Source organism: Oncorhynchus keta, chromosome 22 (genome assembly GCF_023373465.1).
Source record: "Oncorhynchus keta strain PuntledgeMale-10-30-2019 chromosome 22, Oket_V2, whole genome shotgun sequence".
NCBI lineage: Eukaryota > Metazoa > Chordata > Actinopteri > Salmoniformes > Salmonidae > Oncorhynchus > Oncorhynchus keta.
Window position 1 is genome coordinate 42,283,960 of NC_068442.1, and position 25,690 is coordinate 42,309,649.

Below are 25,690 nucleotides of genomic sequence, written 5' to 3' on the forward strand. Positions count from 1 at the left end.
CGAGGCACAGATCTGGGGAAGGATACCAAAAAATATCTGCAGCATTGAAGGTCCCCAAGAACACAGTGGCCTCCATCATTCATAAATGGAAGAAGTTTGGAACCACCAAGACCCTTCCTAGAGCTGGCCGCCCAGATAAACTGAGCAATCGAGGGAGAAGGGCCTTGGTCAGGGGAGTGACCAAGAACACGATGGTCACTCTGACAGAGCTCCAGAGTTCCTCTGTGGAGATGGGAGAACCTTCCAAAAGAACAACCTCCTCTGCAGCACTCCACCAATCAGGCCTTTAAGGTAGAGTGGCCAGACGGAAGCTAATCCTCAGTAAAAGGCACATGACAGCCCGCTTGGAGTTTGCCAAAAGTCGTAAAGACTCTCAGACCATGAGACAAGATTATCTGGTTTGATGAAACCAAGATTGAACTTTTTGGTCTGAATACCAAGGTTCACGTTTGGAGGAAACCTGGCACCATCCCTACGGGTTTTTCAGTGGCAGGGACTGGGAGACTTGTCAGGATAATGACAAAGATGAACGGAGCAAAGTACAGAGAGATCATTGATGAAAACCTACTCCAGAGTGCTCAGGACCTCAGACTGGAGCAAAGGTTCACCTTCTAACAGGAACATGACCCAAAGCACACAGCCAAGACAACGCAGGAGTGGCTTTTGGACAGGTCTCTGAATGTCCTTAATTGGCCCAGCCAGAGCCTGGACTTCGACCCAATCAAACATCTCGAGAGACCTGAAAATAGCTGTGCCTCAACGCTCCCCATCCAACCTGACAGAGCTTGAGAAGATCTGCAGAGAAGAATGGGAGAAACTCCCCAAATACAGATGTGCCAAGCTTGTAGCGTCATACCCAAGACGACAGATGAGGGGAAAAGAAGGTTGATGGGGGGGGAAGCAGTTTAATCCATTTTAGAATAAGGCTGTAACGTAACAAAATATGGAAAAAGTCAAGGGGTCTGAATACTTTCTAAAGGTACTGTAGTTCTAATTGTGCTATTGTATGAATACAGTGTAGCTGCCATAGAATTAAACAATAAGGCATATGGCCAATATACCACGGCTAAGGGCTGTTCTTGCGCATGACATAATGCAGAGTGCTTGGATAAAGCCCTTAGCCATGGTATATTGGCCATATACCACAAACCCCCGAGGTGCCTTATTGCTATCATAAACCAATGTAATTAGAAGAGTAAAAATATATGTTTTGTCATACCCGTGGTATACGGTCTGATAAACCACAGCTTTCAGCCAATCAGCAGTCAGGGCTTGAACCATCCAGTTTATAATTAGGAATTAGAATACTTAATTTAATAAGATTTCGATGCTAACTGCCTATAAGAACATTTGATTCGTTGTCGTTTAACTGATTGTACAGAATTCAAAAGCACATTCGTGATAAATGGAATCAATGAATTAAAGTAGTTGTGCTTTTTAATATACTAAATTGCATCTATAATATACAAACATCCACAAAATGTTGTACAATCACTTTGTGCTTTTCTCCCACTTTGTCTAAGAGTTCACTGTAACAACAAGTTCACATTAATGGTCTATATTTCTTCCCATAATACAGCATCAAAATAAATTCAGCAAACACCATTATAGATTTGAACTATGATTTACAAATTCACATATTAAATCATTATATTAAGACATTTAAATATAAAACTGAAAATACACATGGTGGGAAGCTACACTTAAAAACGTGCTACTTTGCGATACAAAGATTTTGCTGAATATGTTTAAGATTTTGCCATTGTTTTTTTTAAGCAGAACATTTTAAAATATAATTTTCTGTCTCTTCCATTTCACAATGTATTTTGATGTTGACATGTACCTCAGCCCAAGTTACATGATACACAAATGAAACCGTTACAACTGAAAACTCAGTTATGTGTCACACACAACAATAGACTGCTTTGCTCTCTAAAACACACACATTTTCATGAAATAAACACTGTATATAAACATGGCTTACATAACGGCTAGGAGATGATATTAGCTGAAGGATAAAGAGTGTGCTCTCCAATGAACATCTATATTCTATATAGTCCCTCAGAATGTCAGAACTGCCTGTACATGGCATTGGCTTAGTGTTGGTGGTGAAAGACATATTGGACATCTTGCCATTTCAACAGTGTACCATTGTTATTACCTCTTCAAGAGACAGTTGCACTGCATATTGTTAAGGTACTCAAAAATATACAGGGAAGATTGTTACCCACTGGGCAAAAACTGGTTGAATGAATGTTGTTTCTACATCATTTCAACCCCAAAAATATATGTGATGATGTTGAATCAATGTGGAAAACTGATTTGATGCAAAAAGTCATCAACATAAGGGCATTTATATCTATTTTTTATCCAACTTTGAACCTAAATCCAATGTCATGGTGAATTTGTTGATTTCACGTTAGTTGACAACTCAACCAAATGTAAATCAAAACTAGATTGAACTGAGGTCTGTATCCAGTGGTTAGTTTGTCTTCACTTTAGTGCTTGTAAAGGACGGTCAACAAGAGCACTAAACCAAATTATTCTGAACTTGAAGACTATGCAGCTATCGAGGCTCGTCTCCTAACCCGTGTAAACTTGTAATGCGAACTGATGTGGTCTTGTGATTCTTTGTGCGGTGGTGAAGCCACTTTTTGGAGGATAGAGGCAATGCTGTGCTTACCTGTATACCCTGCTTAGTGTTCCCTGACCTCTGAACCAGCTGGAGATCAAGGCTACAGGGGGGAAACATATGTAAATAGTAGTAGTAGTGGTGGTAGTAGTAGTTATTGATGGTAGTAGTTTTTGGTGGTAGTGGTAGTGGTTATTGGTAGCTTGATAAATTACATTGTATAGTTGGCTACTTTTTTGGAAAGAAGTTTGTGGAACTTGTAATAGCTTTACAGGGAGTTGGGAAAGAACAGTAGTGGAATGCTACCTGTCCCAGACCTGCTGTTTTCAACTCTCTAGAGACAGCAGGAGTGGTAGAGATACTCGTAATGATCGGCTATGAAAGGCCAACTGACATTTACTCCTGAGGTGCTGAGTTGCTGCACCCTCGACAACTACTGTGATTATTATTATTTGACCCTGCTGGTAATTTATGAACATTTGAACATCTTGGCCATGTTCTGTTATAATCTCCACCCGGCACAGCCAGAAGAGGACTGGCCACTCCTCATAGCCTGGTTTCTTCCTAGGTTTTGGCCTTTCTAGGGAGTTTTTCCTAGCCAACGTGCTTAAACACCTGCATTGCTTGCTGCTGGGGGTTTTAGGCTGGGTTTCTGTACAGCACTTTGAGATATCAGCTGATGTACAACGGGCTATATAAATACATTTGGTTTGATTTTGATTTGAATGGCAAGTATCGTAGTGGAGAACTGAAGGGCCAAATCAGTAGTAGCTCACTCATACTATAGGGCCAACCCCAACCGCACAGTGCTGGCTCGGATAGATTCTATTCAAATGGTCTTTTCCAGCATGGTTCCAGCAACTATAGTAGAAGCGTAACCAGGCCAGCCAAGTATGGCTCGGCATGGCTTGGCTCAGCCCTATAAGTGTGAGTCAGGCACAGGTGCACTTCTGAGGTAACTGGGGGGGCTTGTCGGTGAGTCTGGTAGTCTTGACGCCGGGGACCATGGGCGGCTCCACGTCCACTCGCTCGGACATCTTAACGCAGATGATGTCGACCAGCCGCTCAAACACCTGGCGGACATTAATGTTCTCCTTGGCGCTGGCCTCGTAGTACTCGAACCCTGCACACAGACAGAAGGAGTACATACAGTATGGTGAATACATAGCTCTGGTCCAGGGCGTTAGTGTGCGTTCCTCGAATAAGTTAGTAGTGGAATGCACACTAACACCTAGGACCAGAGCTAGGTGAGGACATGGGATACTAAATATTACACAGGTTATACCATGCTGTGTACCAAGTACGAACACGCTCCAGGATTCGATAAGATACCCTCAACAGTGGTCACACTTCAGCCAACCGTTCAACATTTGAGAGCAAGAGGCGAACACAAAGCTCCAGGAGTGACAGGTCGTCTCAGAAAGGTGACATCAGAGCAGACCGCATGAAACAACTAGCACTGATTAGCTTGCCTCCACAACATGGGGCGCAAAGCACAGACATGGCACGTTATGCCGCACAGCTATAGAAATGACGTACAGCTATAGAGATGACGTGTGTAGACTCTTGACAAGACTAGAGTAATGCTAATAACACGTATAGAGAAGAACTGATGTGGATTTGCTTATACAGTGCCCTCCGTAACTACTGGGACAGTGAATAATGTTGGATGCATTTGCTGTATGTGTTGGTTGTGTTTCAGATTATTTTGCGCCTAGTAGAAATTAAATGTAAATAATGGTGCATCTGTAACTTTCTCACTCATCATATTTCACAATTCATTCAGGACTATCCATTATCCTGGAAGCATCCACATTAATGTAGATGTGTTTAGAAACATATTATATTCTTATTTACAATAAAAGTGACTCCAAGATGACACAATACATTATTGGGCACAAAATAATCTGAAACACAACCAAAACAAACAGGAAATGCACACAATGAGGTCATTGTGTGCTAGGAATGTGGGACCAAATACTAAACTTTTTCACTACTTTAATACACAAGTGATTTTGTCCCAATACTTTTGGTCCCCTAAAATGTAAAAAAATAAAAAGTGTTGTAATTTCTAAATGTTTTCACGCGATATAAATGAAAATGCCCTCAAATGAAAACGGACAGTCTGCACTTTAACCTCATAGTCATTGTTTGATTTCAAATCCAAACCTTTCGAGTATAAAGCCAAAAGACAAATGGCTTCACTGTCCCAATAAGGGCACTGTATAGCCCCAGGGGATAAATCTTTCTTGTGTATTACCAATTTATTCTTCATTCATACTAGAGTAGAGTAGATGCCATTTTGTTCACCACCACAATTCCTCAGTGTGGTTTCAATGAAAATCTCACAAACATGGAATCTTGTCCTGGCCAGAAATACCATGCAGGTCAGCACTGCTATAAGACTATCGATCGTAGCTAGCTACATAGCTAGCTACATAGCCGTCTGTGTATCAAAGATAATTGTGTAGTCTAGAGCGATTTTCTAGGTTAGCTAGCCAGCTATTGTCGTTCTTTTAACGCAACGTAACGTAATCAACACTGCTAGCTAGCCAGCTAGCCCCCGAATAGCAGCACTGTAGAAACTATTACACTCAACGGAACGACTTGATTAGTGTAGTGTCAACAACGCAGCCACTGCCAGCTAGCCTACAAAGTCAACAACGCAGCCACTGCCAGCTAGCCTACTTCAGCAGTACTGTATCATTTTAATCATTTTAGTCAATAAGATTCTTGCTACGTAAGCTTAACTTTCTGAACATTCGAGACGTGTAGTCCACTTGTCATTCCAATCTCCTTGCATTAGCGTAGCCTCTTCTGTAGCCTGTCAACTATGTGTCTGTCTATCCCTGTTATCTCCTCTCTGCACAGACCATACAAACGCTCCACACCGCGTGGCCGTGGCCACCCTAATCTGGTGGTCCCAGCGCGCACGACCCATGTGGAGTTCCAGGTCTCCGGTAGCCTCTGGAACTGCCGATCTGCGGCCAACAAGGCAGAGTTCATCTCAGCCTATGCCTCCCTCCAGTCACTCGACTTCTTGGCACTGACGGAAACATGGATCACCACAGATAACACTGCTACTCCTACTGCTCTCTCTTCGTCCGCCCACGTGTTCTCGCACACCCCGAGAGCTTCTGGTCAGCGGAGTGGTGGCACCGGGATCCTCATCTCTCCCAAGTGGTCATTCTCTCTTTCTCCCCTTACCCATCTGTCTATCGCCTCCTTTGAATTTCATGCTGTCACAGTTACCAGCCCTTTCAAGCTTAACATCCTTATCATTTATCGCCCTCCAGGTCCCCTCGGAGAGTTCATCAATGAGCTTGATGTCTTGATAAGCTCCTTTCCTGAGGACGGCTCACCTCTCACAGTTCTGGGCGACTTTAACCTCCCCACGTCTACCTTTGACTCATTCCTCTCTGCCTCCTTCTTTCCACTCCTTTCCTCTTTTGACCTCACCCTCTCACCTTCCCCCTACTCACAAGGCAGGCAATACGCTCGACCTCATCTTTACTAGATGCTGTTCTTCCACTAACCTCATTGCAACTCCCCTCCAAGTCTCCGACCACTACCATGTATCCTTTTCCCTCTCGCTCTCATCCAACACTTCCCACACTGCCCCTACTCGGATGGTATCGCGCCGTCCCAACCTTCGCTCTCTCTCCCCCGCTACTCTCTCCTCTTCCATCCTATCATCTCTTCCCTCTGCTCAAACCTTCTCCAACCTATCTCCTGATTCTGCCTCCTCAACCCTCCTCTCCTCCCTTTCTGCATCCTTTGACTCTCTATGTCCCCTATCTTCCAGGCCGGCTCGGTCCTCCCCTCCCGCTCCGTGGCTCGACGACTCATTGCGAGCTCACAGAACAGGGCTCCGGGCAGCCGAGCGGAAATGGAGGAAAACTCGCCTCCCTGCGGACCTGGCATCCTTTCGCTCCCTCCTCTCTACATTTTCCTCCTCTGTCTCTGCTGCTAAAGCCACTTTCTACCACTCTAAATTCCAAGCATCTGCCTCTAACCCTAGGAAGCTCTTTGCCACCTTCTCCTCCCTCCCGAATCCTCCTCCCCCCCCCCCTCCTCCCCTCTCTGCAGATGACTTCGTCAACCATTTTGAAAAGAAGGTCGACGACATCCGATCCTCGTTTGCTAAGTCAAACGACACCGCTGGTTCTGCTCACACTGCTCTACCCTGTGCTCTGACCTCTTTCTCCCCTCTCTCTCCAGATGAAATCTCGCGTCTTGTGACGGCCGGCCGCCCAACAACCTGCCCGCTCGACCCTATCCCCTCCTCACCTTCTCCCTTACCTCACCTCGCTCATCAACTCATCCCTGACCGCTGGCTACGTCCCTTCCGCCTTCAAGAGAGCGAGAGTTGCACCCCTTCTGAAAAAACCTACACTCGATCCCTCCGATGTCAACAACTACAGACCAGTATCCCTTCTTTCTTTTCTCTCCAAAACTCTTGAACGTGCCGTCCTTGGCCAGCTCTCCCGCTATCTCTCTCAGAATGACCTTCTTGATCCAAATCAGTCAGGTTTCAAGACTAGTCATTCAACTGAGACTGCTCTTCTCTGTATCACGGAGGCGCTCCGCACTGCTAAAGCTAACTCTCTCTCCTCTGCTCTCATCCTTCTAGACCTATCGGCTGCCTTCGATACTGTGAACCATCAGATCCTCCTCTCCACCCTCTCCGAGTTGGGCATCTCCGGCGCGGCCCACGCTTGGATTGCGTCCTACCTGACAGGTCGCTCCTACCAGGTGGCGTGGCGAGAATCTGTCTCCTCACCACGCGCTCTCACCACTGGTGTCCCCCAGGGCTCTGTTCTAGGCCCTCTCCTATTCTCCAGGATGCCTGGATATAAAAAAAAAATGCCTACCTAACCATCTTAAATTCATAACCTCACATGGTCTCTCCTATCATTGCTATGCAGACGACACACAATTAATCTTCTCCTTTCCCCCTTCTGATGACCAGGTGGCGAATCGCATCTCTGCATGTCTGGCAGACATATCAGTGTGGATGACGGATCACCACCTCAAGCTGAACCTCGGCAAGACGGAGCTGCTCTTCCTCCCGGGGAAGGACTGCCCGTTCCATGATCTCGCCATCACGGTTGACAACTCCATTGTGTCCTCCTCCCAGAGCGCTAAGAACCTTGGCGTGATCCTGGACAACACCCTGTCGTTCTCAACTAACATCAAGGCGGTGGCCCGTTCCTGTAGGTTCATGCTCTACAACATCCGCAGAGTACGACCCTGCCTCACACAGGAAGCGGCGCAGGTCCTAATCCAGGCATTTGTCATCTCCCGTCTGGATTACTGCAACTCGCTGTTGGCTGGGCTCCCTGCCTGTGCCATTAAACCCCTACAACTCATCCAGAACGCCGCAGCCCGTCTGGTGTTCAACCTTCCCAAGTTCTCTCACGTCACCCGCTCCTCCGCTCTCTCCACTGGCTTCCAGTTGAAGCTCGCATCCGCTACAAGACCATGGTGCTTGCCTACGGAGCTGTGAGGGGAACGGCACCTCAGTACCTCCAGGCTCTGATCAGGCCCTACACCCAAACAAGGGCACTGCGTTCATCCACCTCTGGCCTGCTCGCCTCCCTACCACTGAGGAAGTACAGTTCCCGCTCAGCCCAGTCAAAACTGTTCGCTGCTCTGGCTCCCCAATGGTGGAACACACTCCCTCACGACGCCAGGACAGCAGAGTCAATCACCACCTTCCGGAGACACCTGAAACCCCACCTCTTTAAGGAATACCTAGGATAGGATAAAGTAATCCTTCTCACCCCCCCCTTAAAAGATTTAGATGCACTATTGTAAAGTGGCTGTTCCACTGGATGTCATAAGGTGAATGCACCAATTTGTAAGTCGCTCTGGATAAGAGCGTCTGCTAAATGACTTAAATGTAAATGTAAGACGAAATAACATGAATTTCAGCAGAAGGACAGCCTTGACAATATGATCCAGGCAATTAACTCACCTAATTGGTCAGCCAAGTGCTTCCCCTTCTCTGTGGGCACCACCCTCTCCTCGCCCACATCACACTTGTTGCCCACCATGATGACCTGAGCGTTATCCCACGAATAGGTTTTTATCTGGGTAGCCCTGAAACACACACACACACAAAATCAGTGTCTTCTCCAGTGGTGAGTAAAGGAAGCCATTTGAGAGTATTGAGAGACAGCCCTGGTGTCTCAGTCAGCGGAACCCACCAGTCCTGCACAGCGTTGAAGGACTCTTCATTGCAGATGTCATACATGAGGATGAAGCCCATAGCTCCTCTGTAGTAAGCTGTGGTGATAGTCCTGTACCTCTCCTGCCCTGCTGTATCCTAGGAGAGACAAAGGCATATTAATATTGTTCAATGTTCATATAGCATCTTATGATAATAAAGAAGCTTTAAGTGCTGTGTGAAAGAACCACTGTATAAGAGTAAAAAAACATGTTAGAAAACTGCAATGGTACAGGACAATATTATACGAGTTGGCATTTATTGAGAAGACTCATGTACTGGAGGCAGCTCTGCAAAGTGGTCACTAGATAGCACAGCCACAAAGTCATCACGTCTGATTTTGGGGGTTGGGAGTTGGGGGGTTAAAGGCGGCTTGGATGGAAAGTGACACCAAAACCCTTATCTGGAATCTTCCAAATCTAGGCTTATAACCACGCAGGAGCTGTTGCCAAGGAAAATCCCAAGACACAGACGCTACATCTGTGAAATGCCAGAATAACCACCGGGCTTGTCAAACTCACGCTTTTTTCACCTCAACTCATGGTACGTGATACATGTGGAAGTTGCAATGTCACATTGGCAATCAGAACAGTAGCAGTTGCATGGCCAAGCTCTCGGCTTGCCACTTATCACTTAAGATCACAGTATACTCGGTCGCTCTGCTAACGGCGATCTGTAGTGATGGGCTGTAAACCCAAGGCAGGCAGTGTTTCTGGGGCCATTGTATGTATCAAGCATCTTAGCATCTGGATCAGCCCCACCTGGATATCTTATTAAAACCTGTTATGGCTAGACGTCCCGCTAGCGGCACACCTCAACAACATCCGGTGAAATTGCAGTGTGAAATTCAAATGATAGAAATATAAATATTTAACACTCATGAAAATACAAGTGTTATACATCAAAATAAAGCTTAATGTCTTGTTAATTCAGTCGCTGTGTCAGATTTCAAAAAGGCTTTACGGCAAAAGCACACCATGTGATTATCTGAGGACCAGGCAGGTACGCCACGAAAGTCAGAAATAGCGATATAATAAATGCTGTTGGCACTCCAAAAGGTCCCAGAATCATCACAAATGGTCCTTTTGTTCGATAATGTCCTAAACTATATTCCCAAAAACTCAGTTTAGCTGGCGCGCTTCAGTCAATAATCCACCCAGTTTCCCTCCATCAAAATGCATACAAAATGAATCCCAAACGTTACTAATAAACTTCTCCAAACAAGTCAAACAACGTTTATAATCAAACCGCAGGTACCCTAATATGTAAATAAACGATAAAGGTGGAGAATCGTTATTGTCTTTACTGGAGAAAAACAACAAAGAACGTGCTCTCATCCACACACATGAAAACACTACAGCCAAAATGGGAGCCACCTTGAAAAACTACAAATTCTAGCTCATTTGTCCAAAAACAAGCCTGGAACTCTTTCTGAAGACTGTTGACATCTAGTGGAAGCCCTAGGAACTGTAATCTGGGAGGATTTTGCCTCATAATAAAAATGACAGCCATAGGAAGGGTGAAAACATTTTTTGGGGGGGATGGTTTGTCCTCGGGGTTTCACCTGCCATAGCAGTTCTGTTATACTCACAGACATACTTTTAACAATTTTAGAAACTTTAGAGTGTTTTCTATCCATATCTACCAATTATATGCACATCCTGGCTTCTGGGCCTGAGTAACAGGCAGTTTACTTTGGGCTGCTTTTCATCTGGATGTCAAAATACTGCCCCCTATACCAAAGAGGATTTAATGGGAGCTAAAAAGCAGCATTTATCCTAAATAAGCAGTCCTACTCTGAAACGCTTGATACGGCCTCAGATGTTTCTGATCACTTGACATCATCTGTGCCCCAGCTTTTTTTTATTGTAAGGAAAGAACAGGTTTGAATGTGTACACGTGCACTCAGTGGGTGCCATCCATATCAATGACCTGTTCCCAGATCTGTTAGTGCTGTATATAGTCAACTCCTATGGTCATACAAACAAAATACAGGGACCAGGCTACCACACCAACCTCTCCCTAATCACAATAAGACTCTAAACCTGATCTGATAAAAGACTCAATGACTCACCCATCTATTGATACCAATGACGGATCCACTGATCTCTCCCCAGGTCTCCCCATCTGTGCTTGTCATGATTGCTATCAATGTGACTTTCAGAAGTGTCAATATCTTATCTGTCAGTCCCTATGGCAGCTCAGACTCTTCCTAACATAACTGTTTAATCTTGATTGCAGAATGTAACAATGGCTGTTTTTCCCCATCTAAATATAGAAAGCAAATTTTCCAGTAATGCTGATTTGTTGCTGCTTTGCTGCCTCTGTGTCCATTAATTTGATTAATGCACATAAGCAAGCAAATGTGTAGGACAAAGCCTAGCACTTTGTCCTGATCTAATTAATGGAGATTTCATATTCATAGACATAGGCTCCACCTTCCTGACCAAACACAATGGTTTAACACGAACAATGATGCGTTGTGTTTTTTACTAGGAATGATGTAATTCTCGTTCAGATCTGAAAATGGATGGATTTGAGGTTGCATGGGTAGATATACTTCTTCCTAAATGTCGTCCTATACTTGTTGGTGTATCAGCCTCCTATGCAGAATGATTTATAGGATGTCAATATAAATGAATATATTATGGGTGTTTGTAATTTTGTCTTGCCTTTTAATAATTATATGTGCTTGTTTTTACCAGAGGACCACTTTGGAGACAAGTTGTCACGGATCCCCCTGGTACTGCTGCTCATTCCGTTCACCAGCTCCGGAGGTCTGCGTCACCGGCCTTCTAGGTATCACTGAACTGGATTCATTACCACCAACCCCTCCTTGTCGGTTATTGTTACTATGCCCATTGGTCTTGTGAGTACCTGTGCTGTTGTACCGGCTTCCATGCTACGTGTTATTGTTACTATGCCCATTGGTCCTGTGAGTACCTGTGCTGTTGTACCGGCTTCCATGCTACGTGTTATTGTTACTATGCCCATTGGTCTTGTGAGTACCTGTGCTGTTGTACCGGCTTCCATGCTACGTGTTATTGTTACTATGCCCATTGGTCTTGTGAGTACCTGTGCTGTTGTACCGGCTTCCATGCTACGTGTTATTGTTACTATGCCCATTGGTCTTGTGAGTACCTGTGCTGTTGTACCGGCTTCCATGCTACGTGTTATTGTTACTATGCCCATTGGTCTTGTGAGTACCTGTGCTGTTGTACCGGCTTCCATGCTACGTGTTATTGTTACTATGCCCATTGGTCTTGTGAGTACCTGTGCTGTTGTACCGGCTTCCATGCTACGTGTTATTGTTACTATGCCCATTGGTCTTGTGAGTACCTGTGCTGTTGTATCGGCTTCCATGCTACGTGTTATTGTTACCATGTCCATTGGTCTTGTGAGTACCTGTGCTGTTGTACCGGCTTCCATGCTACGTGTTATTGTTACTATGCCCATTGGTCTTGTGAGTACCTGTGCTGTTGTACCGGCTTCCATGCTACGTGTTATTGTTACTATGCCCATTGGTCTTGTGAGTACCTGTGCTGTTGTACCGGCTTCCATGCTACGTGTTATTGTTACTATGCCCATTGGTCTTGTGAGTACCTGTGCTGTTGTACCGGCTTCCATGCTACGTGTTATTGTTACTATGCCCATTGGTCTTGTGAGTACCTGTGCTGTTGTACCGGCTTCCATGCTACGTGTTATTGTTACTATGCCCATTGGTCTTGTGAGTACCTGTGCTGTTGTATCGGCTTCCATGCTACGTGTTATTGTTACCATGTCCATTGGTCTTGTGAGTACCTGTGCTGTTGTACCGGCTTCCATGCTACGTGTTATTGTTACTATGCCCATTGGTCTTGTGAGTACCTGTGCTGTTGTACCGGCTTCCATGCTACGTGTTATTGTTACTATGCCCATTGGTCTTGTGAGTACCTGTGCTGTTGTACCGGCTTCCATGCTACGTGTTATTGTGCACTTGTTTACAGGTCAAATCAAATACAATTTTATTAGTCACATGCGCCAAATACAACAGGTGTAGATCTTACAGATAAGAATAAGAGATAATAAGTAAGAGATGTTTTTATAAAAGTAACAAGTAATTAAAGAGCAGCAGTGAAATAACAATAGCAAGACTATATACAGGGGGGTACCGATACAGAGTCAATGTGCGAGGGCACCTTTTTTTGAGGTAGTATGTACATGTAGGTAGACTTATAAAAGTGACTATGCATAGATGACAACAGAGAGTAGCAGTTGTGTAAAGAGGGGGTGAGGGGGGGCACTGCAAATAGTCTGGGTAGCCATTTGACTAGATGTTCAGGAGTCTTATGGCTTGGGGGTAGAAGCTGTTTAGAAGCCTCAAGGACCTAGACTTGGAGCTCCGGTACCGCTTGCCGTGCTGTAGCAGAGAGAACAGTCTATGACTATGGTGGCTGGAGTCTTTGACAATTTTTAGGGCTGTCATCTGACACTGGTACAGAGCCTGGTACAGAGGTCCTGGATGGCAGGCAGCGTAGCCCCAGTGATGTACTAGGCCGTTTGCACTACCCTCTGTAGCGCCTTGAGGTCAGAGGCCGAGCAGTTGCCGTACCAGGCAGTGATGCAACCAGTGGTAGTGATGCAACCAGTGGCAGTGATGCAACCATGCTCTCAATGGTGCAACTGTAGAACCTTTTGAGGATCTGAGGATGCCAAATCTTTTCAGTCTCCTGAGGGGGAATAGGTTTTGTCGTGCCCTCTTCACGACTGTCTTGGTGTGCTTGGACCATTCTAGTTTGTTGTTGATGTGGAACTTGACACTCTCAACCTGCTCCACTGCAGCCCCATCGATGAGAATGGGGGCGTGCTCGGTTCTCTTTTTCCTGTAGTCCACAATCATCTCCTTTGTCTTGTGCCTGGCCTTTAACACGGGTCTCACCCCATGTGTTGTTTAAAGGTTTACACCTCGCTCTTTTGTTTGGGTAAGGAAATTTTAAAAACTATTTCGTATTCATGCGCTTGTCTCCTATCATTATCCATCTTGACACAAGTGTTTTAATTAACACTTTTAAGTGCCATCCTTTTGAGTCCACATTGTACATTTTACCCCCAAAAACTCAATTCAATCCCTGGGAGACAGTAAAACAACATGTAGCAGGCCACATACCACTTCAGTAAAACATTTGTCCGGATGTGTTGCCACCTTCCACCAGACCTGGGTTGAAATACTACTATTCATCCTGGCCCTGGGGGTCTCGCGTCCTGTGGAATGTCACCCTGGCCCTGGGGGTCTCGCGTCCTGTGGAATGTCACCCTGGCCCTGGGGGTCTCGCGTCCTGTGGAATGTCACCCTGGCCCTGGGGGTCTAGCGTCCTGTGGAATGTCACCCTGGCCCTGGGGGTCTAGCGTCCTGTGGAATGTCACCCTGGCCCTGGGGGGGTCTGGAATGTCAGCGTCCTGTGGAATGTCACCCTGGCCCTGGGGGTCTAGCGTCACCCTGGCCCCTGTGGAATGTCACCCTGGCCCTGGGGGTCTAGCGTCCTGTGGAATGTCACCTGGCCCTGGGGGTCCCTGGCCCTGGGGGTCTAGCGTCCTGTGGAATGTCACCCTGGCCCTGGGGGTCTAGCGTCCTGTGGAATGTCACCCTGGCCCTGGGGGTCTAGCGTCCTGTGGAATGTCACCCTGGCCCTGGGGGTCTAGCGTCCTGTGGAATGTCACCCTGGCCCTGGGGGTCTAGCGTCCTGTGGAATGTCACCCTGGCCCTGGGGGTCTAGCGTCCTGTGGAATGTCACCCTGGCCCTGGGGGTCTAGCGTCCTGTGGAATGTCACCCTGGCCCTGGGGGTCTAGCGTACTGTGGAATGTCACTCTGGCTTTGGGGGTCTAGCGTCATGTGGAATGTCACCCTGGCCCTGGGGGTCTAGCGTCCTGTGGAATGTCACCCTGGCCCTGGGGGTCTAGCGTCCTGTGGAATGTCACCCTGGCCCTGGGGGTCAAGTGTCCTGTGGAATGTCACCCTGGCCCTGGGGGTTTAGCGTCCTGTGGAATGTCACTCTGGCCCTGGGGGTCTAGCGTCCTGTGGAATGTCACTCTGGCCCTGGGGGTCTAGCGTCCTGTGGAATGACACTCTGGCCCTGGCAGGATTTTCCAATGCTTGTTTCAAGTACCATTGTCGGATGCCTGGGTTGAATACATGGCAGTGTATTTTAGTTAGTTTTAGATATCATCCTAACCAACTTGCCCTCTAAATACACCTCTGCTGTCTTCAACCAAGATCTCAGCGATCACTGCCTCATTGCCTGCATCTGTAACGGGTCAGCGGTCAAACAACCTCCACTCATCACTGTAAAACGGCCCCTGAAACACTTCAGCGAGCAGGCCTTTCTAATCGACCTGGCCGGGGTATCCTGGAAGGATATTGATCTCATCCCGTCAGTAGAGGATGCCTGGATATTTAAAAAAAATGCCTACCTAACCATCTTAAATTCATAACCTCACATGGTCTCTCCTATCATTGCTATGCAGACGACACACAATTAATCTTCTCCTTTCCCCCTTCTGATGACCAGGTGGCGAATCGCATCTCTGCATGTCTGGCAGACATATCAGTGTGGATGACGGATCACCACCTCAAGCTGAACCTTGGCAAGACGGAGCTGCTCTTCCTCCCGGGGAAGGACTGCCCGTTCCATGATCTCGCCATCACGGTTGACAACTCCATTGTGTCCTCCTCCCAGAGCGCTAAGAACCTTGGCGTGATCCTGGACAACACCCTGTCGTTCTCAACTAACATCAAGGCGGTGGCCCGTTCCTGTAGGTTCATGCTCTACAACATCCGCAGAGTACGACCCTGCCTCACACAGGAAGCGGCGCAGGTCCTAATCCAGGCATTTGTCATCTCCCGTCTGGATTACTGCAACTCGCTGTTGGCTGGGCTCCCTGCCTGTGCCATTAAACCCCTACAACTCATCCAGAACGCCGCAGCCCATCTGGTGTTCAACCTTCCCAAGTTCTCTCACGTCACCCCGCTCCTCCGCTCTCTCCACTGGCTTCCAGTTGAAGCTCGCATCCGCTACAAGACCATGGTGCTTGCCTACGGAGCTGTGAGGGGAACGGCACCTCAGTACCTCCAGGCTCTGATCAGGCCCTACACCCAAACAAGGGCACTGCGTTCATCCACCTCTGGCCTGCTCGCCTCCCTACCACTGAGGAAGTACAGTTCCCGCTCAGCCCAGTCAAAACTGTTCGCTGCTCTGGCCCCCAATGGTGGAACAAACTCCCTCACACGCCAGGACAGCGGAGTCAATCACCACCTTCCGGAGACACCTGAAACCCTACCTCTTTAAGGAATACCTAGGATAGGATAAAGTAATCCTTCTCACCCCCCTTAAAAGATTTAGATGCACTATTGTAAAGTGGCTGTTCCACTGGATGTCATAAGGTGAATGCACCAATTTGTAAGTCGCTCTGGATAAGAGCGTCTGCTGAATGACTTAAATGTAATGTAAAATGTAAATAAACATGCCCTTGGTTCTCCCCAGACCTGACTGCCCTTAACCAACACAAAAACATCCTATGGCGTTCTGCATTAGCAACGAACAGCCCCCGTGATATGCAGCTGTTCAGGGAAGCTAGAAACCGTTATACACAGGCAGTTAGAAAAGCCAAGGCTAGCTTTTTTAAGCAGAAATTTGCTTCCTGCAACACGAAATCAAAAAAGTTCTGGGACACTGTAAAGTCCATGGAGAATAAGAACACCTCCTCCCAGCTGCCCACTGCACTGAAGATAGGAAACACTGTCACCACTGATAAATCCACCATAATTGAGAATTTCAATAAGCATTTTTCTACGGCTGGCCATGCTTTCCACCTGGCTACTCCTACCCCGGTCAACAGCACTGCACCCCCAACAGCAACTCGCCCAAGCCTTCCCCATTTCTCCTTCTCCCAAATCCATTCAGCTGATGTTCTGAACTAGCTGCAAAATCTGGACCCCTACAAATCAGCCGGGCTAGACAATCTGGACCCTTTCTTTCTAAAATTATCTGCCGAAAATTGTTGCCTATTACTAGCCTGTTCAACCTCTCTTTCGTGTCGTCTGAGATTCCCAAAGATTGGAAAGCAGCTGCGGTCAACCCCCTCTTCAAAGGGGGGGGGACACTCTTGACCCAAACTGCTACAGACCTATATCTATCCTACCATGCCTTTCTAAGGTCTTCGAAAGCCAAGTCAACAAACAGATTACCGACCATTTTGAATCTCACCATACCTTCTCTGCTATGCAATCTGGTTTCAAAGCTGGTCATGGGTGCACCTCAGCCACGCTCAAGGTCCTAGACGATATCTTAACCGCCATCGATAAGAAACATTACTGTGCAGCCGTATTCATTGATCTGGCCAAGGCTTTCGACTCTGTTAATCACCACATCCTCATCGGCAGACTCGACAGCCTTGGTTTCTCAAATGATTGCCTCGCCTGGTTCACCAACTACTTCTCTGATAGAGTTCAGTGTGTCAAATCGGAGGGTCTGCTGTCCGGACCTCTGGCAGTCTCTATGGGGGTGCCACAGGGTTCAATTCTTGGACCGACTCTCTTCTCTGTATACATCAATGAGGTCGCTCTTGCTGCTGGTGAGTCTCTGATCCACCTCTACGCAGACGACACCATTCTGTATACTTCCGGCCCTTCTTTGGACACTGTGTTAACAACCCTCCAGGCAAGCTTCAATGCCATACAACTCTCCTTCCGTGGCCTCCAATTGCTCTTAAATACAAGTAAAAATAAATGCATGCTCTTCAACCGATCGCTACCTGCACCTACCCGCCTGTCCAACATCACTACTCTGGACGGCTCTGACTTAGAATACGTGGACAACTACAAATACTTAGGTGTCTGGTTAGACTGTAAACTCTCCTTCCAGACCCATATCAAACATCTCCAATCCAAAGTTAAATCTAGAATTGGCTTCCTATTTCGCAACAAAGCATCCTTCACTCATGCTGCCAAACATACCCTTGTAAAACTGACCATCCTACCAATCCTCGACTTTGGCGATGTCATTTACAAAATAGCCTCCAATACCCTACTCAACAAATTGGATGCAGTCTATCACAGTGCAATCCATTTTGTCACCAAAGCACCATATATTCTACCCATCATTGCGACCTATACGCTCTCGTTGGCTGGCCCTCGCTTCATACTCGTCGCCAAACCCACTGGCTCCATGTCATCTACAAGACCCTGCTAGGTAAAGTCCCCCTTATCTCAGCTCGCTGGTCACCATAGCATCTCCCACCTGTAGCACACACGCCAGAAGGTATATCTCTCTAGTCACCCCCAAAACCAATTCTTTCTTTGGCCGCCTCTCCTTCCAGTTCTCTGCTGCCAATGACTGGAACGAACTACAAAAAATCTCTGAAACTGGAAACACTTATCTCCCTCACTAGCTTTAAGCACCAACTGTCAGAGCAGCTCACAGATTACTGCACCTGTACATAGCCCACCTATAATTTAGCCCAAACAACTACCTCTTTCCCAACTGTATTTAATTAATTTATTTATTTTGCTCCTTTGCACCCCATTATTTTTATTTCTACTTTGCACATTCTTCCATTGCAAATCTACCATTCCAGTGTTTTACTTGCTATATTGTATTTACTTTGCCACCATGGCCTTTTTTGCCTTTACCTCCCTTCTCACCTCATTTGCTCACATTGTATATAGACTTGTTTATACTGTATTATTGACTGTATGTTTGTTTTACTCCATGTGTAACTCTGTGTCGTTGTATCTGTCGAACTGCTTTGCTTTATCTTGGCCAGGTCGCAATTGTAAATGAGGACTTGTTCTCAACTTGCCTACCTGGTTAAATAAAGGTGAAATAAAATAAATAAATAAAAAAGTTTTACAGTGCATTCGGAAAGTATTCAGACCCCTTGACTTTTTCCACTTTTTGTTACATTACAGCCTTACTCTAAAATGGATGGGGAAAAAAATCTCATTAAATCTACACACAATACCCCATAATGAAAAGCAAAAACTGTTTTTTTGTAATTTTTTTTTGCAAATTCATAAAAAATGTTAAAAAATGAAATATCCCATTTAAATAGGCATTCAGACCCTTTACTCAGTACTTTACAGCCTCAAGTCTTCTTGGGTATGACTACAAGCGTGGCACACTTGTATTTTGGGAGTTTCTCCCATTCTTCTCTGCAGATCCTCTCAAGCTGTCAGGTTATTGTCGTTGCACATCTATTTTTAGGTCTCTCCAGAGATGTTAGATGGGTTCGGGTTCGGGCTCTGGCTGGGCCACTCAAGGACATTCAGAGACATGTCCCGAAGCCATCATCAAGGTAAAGGATGGCTACTTTGAAGAGTCTCAAATATATTTTGATTTATTTAACACTTCATTGGTTACTACATGATTCCATATGTGTTATTTCATAGTTTTGATGTTTTCACTATTATTGTACAATGTAGAAAATAATAAAAATTAAGAAAAACCCTGGAATGAATAGGTATGTCCATATTTTTTGCGGGTACTGTGATAGTGGTTGGACTATTTGAACCCAGGACTGATTGTGTGCAAGTAAAGAACACTACATTATTATTATTATTAAATTAGTTATATGGATGTAAGGGGTGTGAACGTTTAAAATAAATTGTGATAGTTTCTTTTTCTAAACGTTAACAAACTGAAAAACGTTTCTTCATTTATTTAAAAAAAAATAACGGTGCCGTTATCACAAAGCTATCCCTAACAGGTCCCGATCATCATCATGAATGTAAACATTTGAATTAAACAAATACCTAACGCAACAATGCTGTAACGTTATTTGCCATGGATATAAAGCGCTCTGCACGTCATTGTCGCAGTTGGACAAATGGCAGAGTGAGACAGCAGCGAAGTTCTGTTTGGCAACACTTTGAGAAGTTAAATGAAAAGGTGGTGAAATGCACACTTTGCGAGGTGGAAGTGAGCTACAGTGGCAGTACAGGTGCAATGTTTAACCATCTGAAAGGGAGGCACCATGAGTCAAACCATTGCTAGCAGCAGCGTATGCCCCGAACAGACGAAAGCAGTGCGATAAAGGGACGGAGTGAGAAAATCACAGCGCTCATTACAGAAATGATTGCAGTTGATATGCAGCCATTGTCAATGGTAGTGGATGTCGGCTTCAATGCCCTGATGGCATATCTACACGATGCCATGTCGGAAAACCGTGATGGCCCGGATGGACATATTGTACAATGATTGCTCTATATGTACAAAGCGAAAGCTCTCAAACACCCCATATGTGGCGTTAAACACAGATTGTTGGGTGTGTATGAACACGCAATCATACATCACCGCAACAACTTCCCATCGATGGGAAGTGGGATATGAAGTCCCATGTACTGACCACTGAGAATATGGAGGAGAGGCACACAGCAGAGAACCTGAACACTGCATTAATCACCATCGTTGCTGAGTGAGTGGGAGACAGCAGTAAGGTGAGCGCCATCTGGTTTCCATGACTGCGGTATTTTGAACTGCATCGCCCCCTAGCGGTCATACGCAGGACCATATCTATATTGGAAATTCGCATGAAATTAAGATTTTTTCTTCGTGTTTAAAGCTACGATATGTAACTTTTTGGGCAACTTGATCAAATTCACATAGATGTGAGTTATAGATCTGTCATTCTCATTGAAAGCAAGTCTAAGACACAGTAGACCTGTTCTATGTGCGCAATTTCTATGGTTCCCGTTCTTTCGTATTAGCATCTTTTACTTTCAGTTTTGTACATCAGCTTCAAATATTTTTGGTTATTGAAAATATATTTCACAGCGGTTTATATGGTACATTGATTCTATACACTCTTGAGTACTTGTTTTGTCACATAAATTATGTGACCTATTAGAATTTTAGCTACCCTGAAATCGTGGAGTGATTTCTGCATATTTCACCTTTAAAATGTTTTTTTTTAAGCAGTTTTAACTTTAAAGGCCCAATGCAGCCGTTTTTATCTCATTATCAAATCATTTTTGGATAAGAATGAAGTACCTTACTGTGATTTTTGACCATTTAATTGAAAACAATAAACAAAAATAGCTTCTTAGCAAAAGTAATTTCTCAAGCAAGAATTTTGCTAGTGTACCCGGTGTGAAATGGCTAGCTAGAAAGAAATATTAGGTGGTCTTTTCAAACAGCTCCTACACTAAAAGGGCATCATCATCATTTTCACAGTGTTGTTTTAACCTCAGTTTGGAAATATATTTAAAAAACACGTGTTTGACTGCAATGAGCCTTTAAGAATTGTTTTACAATGGAGGCTGTGCTGTTGCTGTGTGTATATGTACAGTACCAGTCAAAAGTTTGGACACACCTACTCATTCAAGGGTTTTTCTTTATTTGTACTATTTTCTACATTGTAGAATAATAGTGAAGACATCAAAAAACTATTAAATAACACATAGAATCATGTAGTTACCAAAAAGGTGTTAAACAAAGCTTTGTACACTTTTGGCTTCTCTCAACCAACTTTGATAATTTGCTTTAGCCTGCCTGGAGTGCCAGATGGGCGGGGCTTGCATTTTTTTCTTTACTATTCTATTGGTCCAACCAGGCATGCTCAATCCCGCACAGATGAACTATTTGAAATGATTTGAACCCAGATCTGCATTCTACACCACTGGTTCTAGAGAAGCACTGGGTAAATAGGTTAGGCAGCAACCCTAACTGTGCTTAGAGTTTGCTGTCGTGGAGCTTGCTGTCTGCTCTCACAGAGCCAGTGATTGCATTACTGTATGTTTTTTCAAGATTGTTGCTGCTGCTGCCAACATCAATCGCGCCGCAGCTGTTTTGAGAGGGACCACACCGCATTCTATTTTTACACCTCCAGCCTGGCATTGAAGACGGGCTCAATCTGCACTGATTACCACTCTCGGTTTATCACAAATTGCAATTTACTCTTGCAGTCGAGTCTGCATAGCTCCTCCCCACACCCCAACCACCCCCTGTATACCCTCTATGGGTTCTTACCCCTTACCCCTCACTCAATTACCTCACAGAATCTCGCTGTTGGGGAGTAATGTGAAGAGCTGCTGCCATGACAACAATCATTACTCAATGATGCAAGCTCACCAGAAGCTTCTGTCTCCCTAGGCCTGCAGGGGAAATACTGTGTGTGTGTGTGTGTGTGTGTGTGTGTGTGTGTGTGTAATTTATCTACAATACAGTCATGACATCGTCCTGGCTGTAGTTACAAGGATTGGGTGCAACTGTGAATGTGGAGCTCAAGCCAGAAACAAATACTAAATGGATCAACAAAGCATAACCCAGAAGAGACTGAACATAATAATCATTATGCACATAATAACATGATTATCTATCCTGTATTTAGCCTACTTGTGCGTAATTATTATAATCCTTATGCACAGTGCACTCAAGCCCTGTATCTTGATCAGTGGACTTTTAGCATGTATAACTAACTGCAGAATTACCATATAGGCCTAATTGAATGAAATATGATCCTCATCTTATGTTCGGTCTGATCAAGCTCAGACTGACTGAAAACAGGTGACAAAAACTTCAGCTGCATCACATGGCACATTTATGGTGACATAGATATAGAATAGAACACAATAGAAACATAATAGCTTCAAAATCCACAAGGTGATAATAGATTCAGTTTGATTTGACTAGAGAAAACGGTCTACAACTCACCCATATCTGGAGCTTAACCCTCTTGTCATTCCTGTAGACAGTCTTGACTTTGAAGTCGATGCCCACTGTGCTGACGAAAGAGTTGCTGAACGAGTCGTCTGCGTAGCGGAACAGAAAGCTGGTTTTTCCCACGCTGCTGTTTCCAATGATGAGGAGCTTGAACATGTAGTCAAAGTTCTGGTCGGAGCCATCTCTCTGCCCAAAGCGCTGGTCTGCCTTCGCCATCTGTGGAGCATTCATCATGTGGGCAGCAGGCAGACGGGTGGATGAGTCAAGAAAAGGTAGAAGGAGGAAGTGGAGGACGCTATCAAATGTTTCAGTCATTTGCAGGAAACCATGGTTACTGGACAAGTATAGTAGGGCTATAATGTGATGTTGTGGAATGTCGAATCCATTATCAACACATTTGAGTTATACGTTGAACATCTTCTAGATCGGATCTCAGCAATGTCATGACACTTGGAGAAACGCATGTTGCCTATTAGCCTATAATATATAATTAACAAAAAGGGATTTTTAATACACAATGGTGTTAACTGGATATATTAGCCTAGTTGAATTTATTTCAGTCATGTGCTAGTTTATTTTGAATGTATTTTTGTCGGCTATGTATGTAGGCTAAATGGTTTGTCAGTGCAAATATTCTGCATTAAAACAGGTTTAAGCCTAGGTGTGCTCCATTATTCAAAACAGAAGAATAAAGCTCTAACTCAAAGTGCAACGTTTATAAGATAACATCTTCATTCAGATAAGCCAGAGACTTCCATGTCTGTATACAGCAGGCTTGTGAAACCATCAATGGACGAATTGTTGCCATCGTTATGCTTGAGGCACAAGTGTAGCTACTGTGCAAATATATCATTTGACACAAGGGAAATGGTCTTAGGCCACATTATGGTATTGCTGTCAGAGACAACGACCGATACAGTTACTTCTGTAATTATAAATGTATACGGATAACAGGTAAAATGCCAATACATAATGTTTTATTACCTCTATAAATCTTCTGTGGGTGGTTCTGTTTTCTCGCAGTTCTTCGTTGGCTCGCCTACTGAACTGAGCTGTAGGCTATGCACCTGACGAAGTCAACTCGTTGGCGAAGCGACCTCTTGATTATCGATATGAATCGGCTTCTGACTTAATCTGTAAAAGAGATTGGATAACCTATAAGGTAATGGGAGTCGAATTGCGAGTGTTGGGTGAAAAAAAATGTCAGAAGCGAAATAATGAATGTTTATCATGCGTTCCTATACTGCTCTACGCGGCCATAAACATTGTCGACAGACATCCTGCAATTTACAAAGGTGCTGAAAAGCAAAGGTCTTAAAAACATGAACTCCGCTGTGAATGAATGTACCAAATTTCCAGACAGACACACCTCTGTAGGAACAGTAGCCTATCAGATCACCTGACGGCATTAGAGGAATTTGCACGGGTGAGACATGACTCATTCATGAAATACCAATAAAAATGTAGTTATACATTTATTTATAGCCAGTGGTACCAGAGGCAGCTCGAAAGCACCGCGCCATGTTTACATTGATTGAGCAAAGTACACATGCAACCGGAAAAGCATCTATGCATTGTTCATAACCGTACAAACCAGGGTAGCTATTTTGCATGTTATGAACGTTCCTTTTGAATTTATTGTAACAATATATCAGGACACTAAATAAATGGGTGCAACAGGTGAATGATACTGTATGTGGCCAGTCATACCGCTCAAGTTGCAACTATGTAAAATAAGTGAACACAGAAATTGTGTAACCATTCTTTCAGTATTACACAGTTACTCTACAATATAAACTCAGGGAAAAAAAGAAGCGTCCCCTTTTCAGGACAGTCTTTCAAATATAATTAGTTAAAATCCAAATAACTTCACAGATCATTGTAAAGGGTTTAAACACTGTTTCCCATGCTAGTCCAATGAACCATAAACAATTAATGAACATGCAGCTGTGGAACAGTCGTTAAGACACTAACAACTTACAGACGGTAGTCAATTAAGGTCACAGTCATGAAAACCTAGGACACTAAAGAGGCCTTTCTACTGACTCTGAAAAACACCAAAAGAAAGATGCCCGGGATCATAGCTCATCTGCTTGAACATGCCTTAGGCATGCTGCAAGGAGGCATGAGAACTGCAGATGTGGCCAGGGAAATAAATTGCAATGTCCATACTGTGAGACGCCTAAAACAGCGCGACAGGGAGACAGGATGGACAGCTGCCTGCCCTCGCAGTGGCAGACCACGTGTAACAACACCTGCACAGGATCGGTACAGCCGAACATCACACCTGCGGGACAGGTACAGGATGGCAACAACTGCCCAAGTTACACTAGGAACGCACAATCCCTCCAGTGCGCAGACTGTCCGCAATAGGCTGAGAGAGGCTGGACTTTCTCAGCCTATTGTACGGCAGGTCCTCACCAGACATCACTGGCAAAAACATTGCCTATGGGCACAAACCCACCGTCACTGGACCAGACAGGACTGGCAACAAAAAAAGTGCTCTTCACTGACGAGTTGCGGTTTTCTCTCACCAGGGGCGATGGTCGGATTCGCATTTATCGTCGAAGGAATGAGCGTTACACCGAGACCTTTACTCTGGAGCGGGATCGATTTGGAGGGTCTGTCATGGTCTGGGGCGGTGTGTCACAGCATCATCGGACTGAGCTTGTGGTCATTGCAGGCAATCTCAACACTGTGCATTACAGGGAAGACATCCTCCTCCCTCATGTGGTACTCTTCCTGCAGGCTCATCCTGACAAGACCCTCCAGCATGACAATGCCACCAGACATACTGCTCGTTCTGTGCGTGATTTCCTGCAAAACAGGAATGTCAGTGTTCTGCCATGGCCAGCGAAGAGCCCGGATCTCAAGCCCATTGAGCACGTCTGGGACCTGTTGGATCGGAGGGTGAGGGCTAGGGCCATTCCCACCAGAAATGTCCAGGAACTTGCAGGTGCCTTGGTGGAATAGTGGGGTAACATCTCATAGCAAGAACTGGCAAATCTGGTACAGTCCATGAGGAGGAGATGCAGTGCAGTACTTAATGCAGCTGGTGGCCACACCAGATACTGACTGTTATTTTGACCCCCCCCTCTCCCTTATGTTCAGGGACACATTATTCCATTTCT

General features: G+C 45.1%; 1 protein-coding gene across 1 annotated transcript; it reads right to left on the reverse strand.

Annotated features, from left to right (window-relative positions):
- Positions 1 to 1,419: 1,419 nt before the first annotated feature.
- LOC118401519 (ras-related protein Rab-3B-like) lies at positions 1,420 to 25,666 on the reverse strand. Its single transcript, XM_035799104.2, has 5 exons — positions 23,544 to 25,666; positions 22,551 to 22,775; positions 8,845 to 8,963; positions 8,613 to 8,737; positions 1,420 to 3,755 (listed from the first exon to the last, which is right to left on the reverse strand). Exons 2-5 carry the CDS (start codon positions 22,773 to 22,775, stop codon positions 3,565 to 3,567), a joined length of 660 nt encoding a protein of 219 aa, XP_035654997.1. The 5' UTR covers positions 23,544 to 25,666; the 3' UTR covers positions 1,420 to 3,564.
- Positions 25,667 to 25,690: the final 24 nt, after the last annotated feature.

Bases quoted from the DNA above. Each gene is read 5' to 3' on its own strand.
- LOC118401519 (XM_035799104.2), bottom strand. From the start codon at position 22,775: ATGGCGAAGGCAGACCAGCGCTTTGGGCAGAGAGATGGCTCCGACCAG. The intron at 8,964-22,550 runs GTGAGTTGTAGA...TGTCTCTCCTAG, and splicing joins GGGTTAAGCTCCAGATATGG to GATACAGCAGGGCAGGAGAG. The intron at 8,738-8,844 runs GTGGGTTCCGCT...TGTGTGTTTCAG, and splicing joins TTCAACGCTGTGCAGGACTG to GGCTACCCAGATAAAAACCT.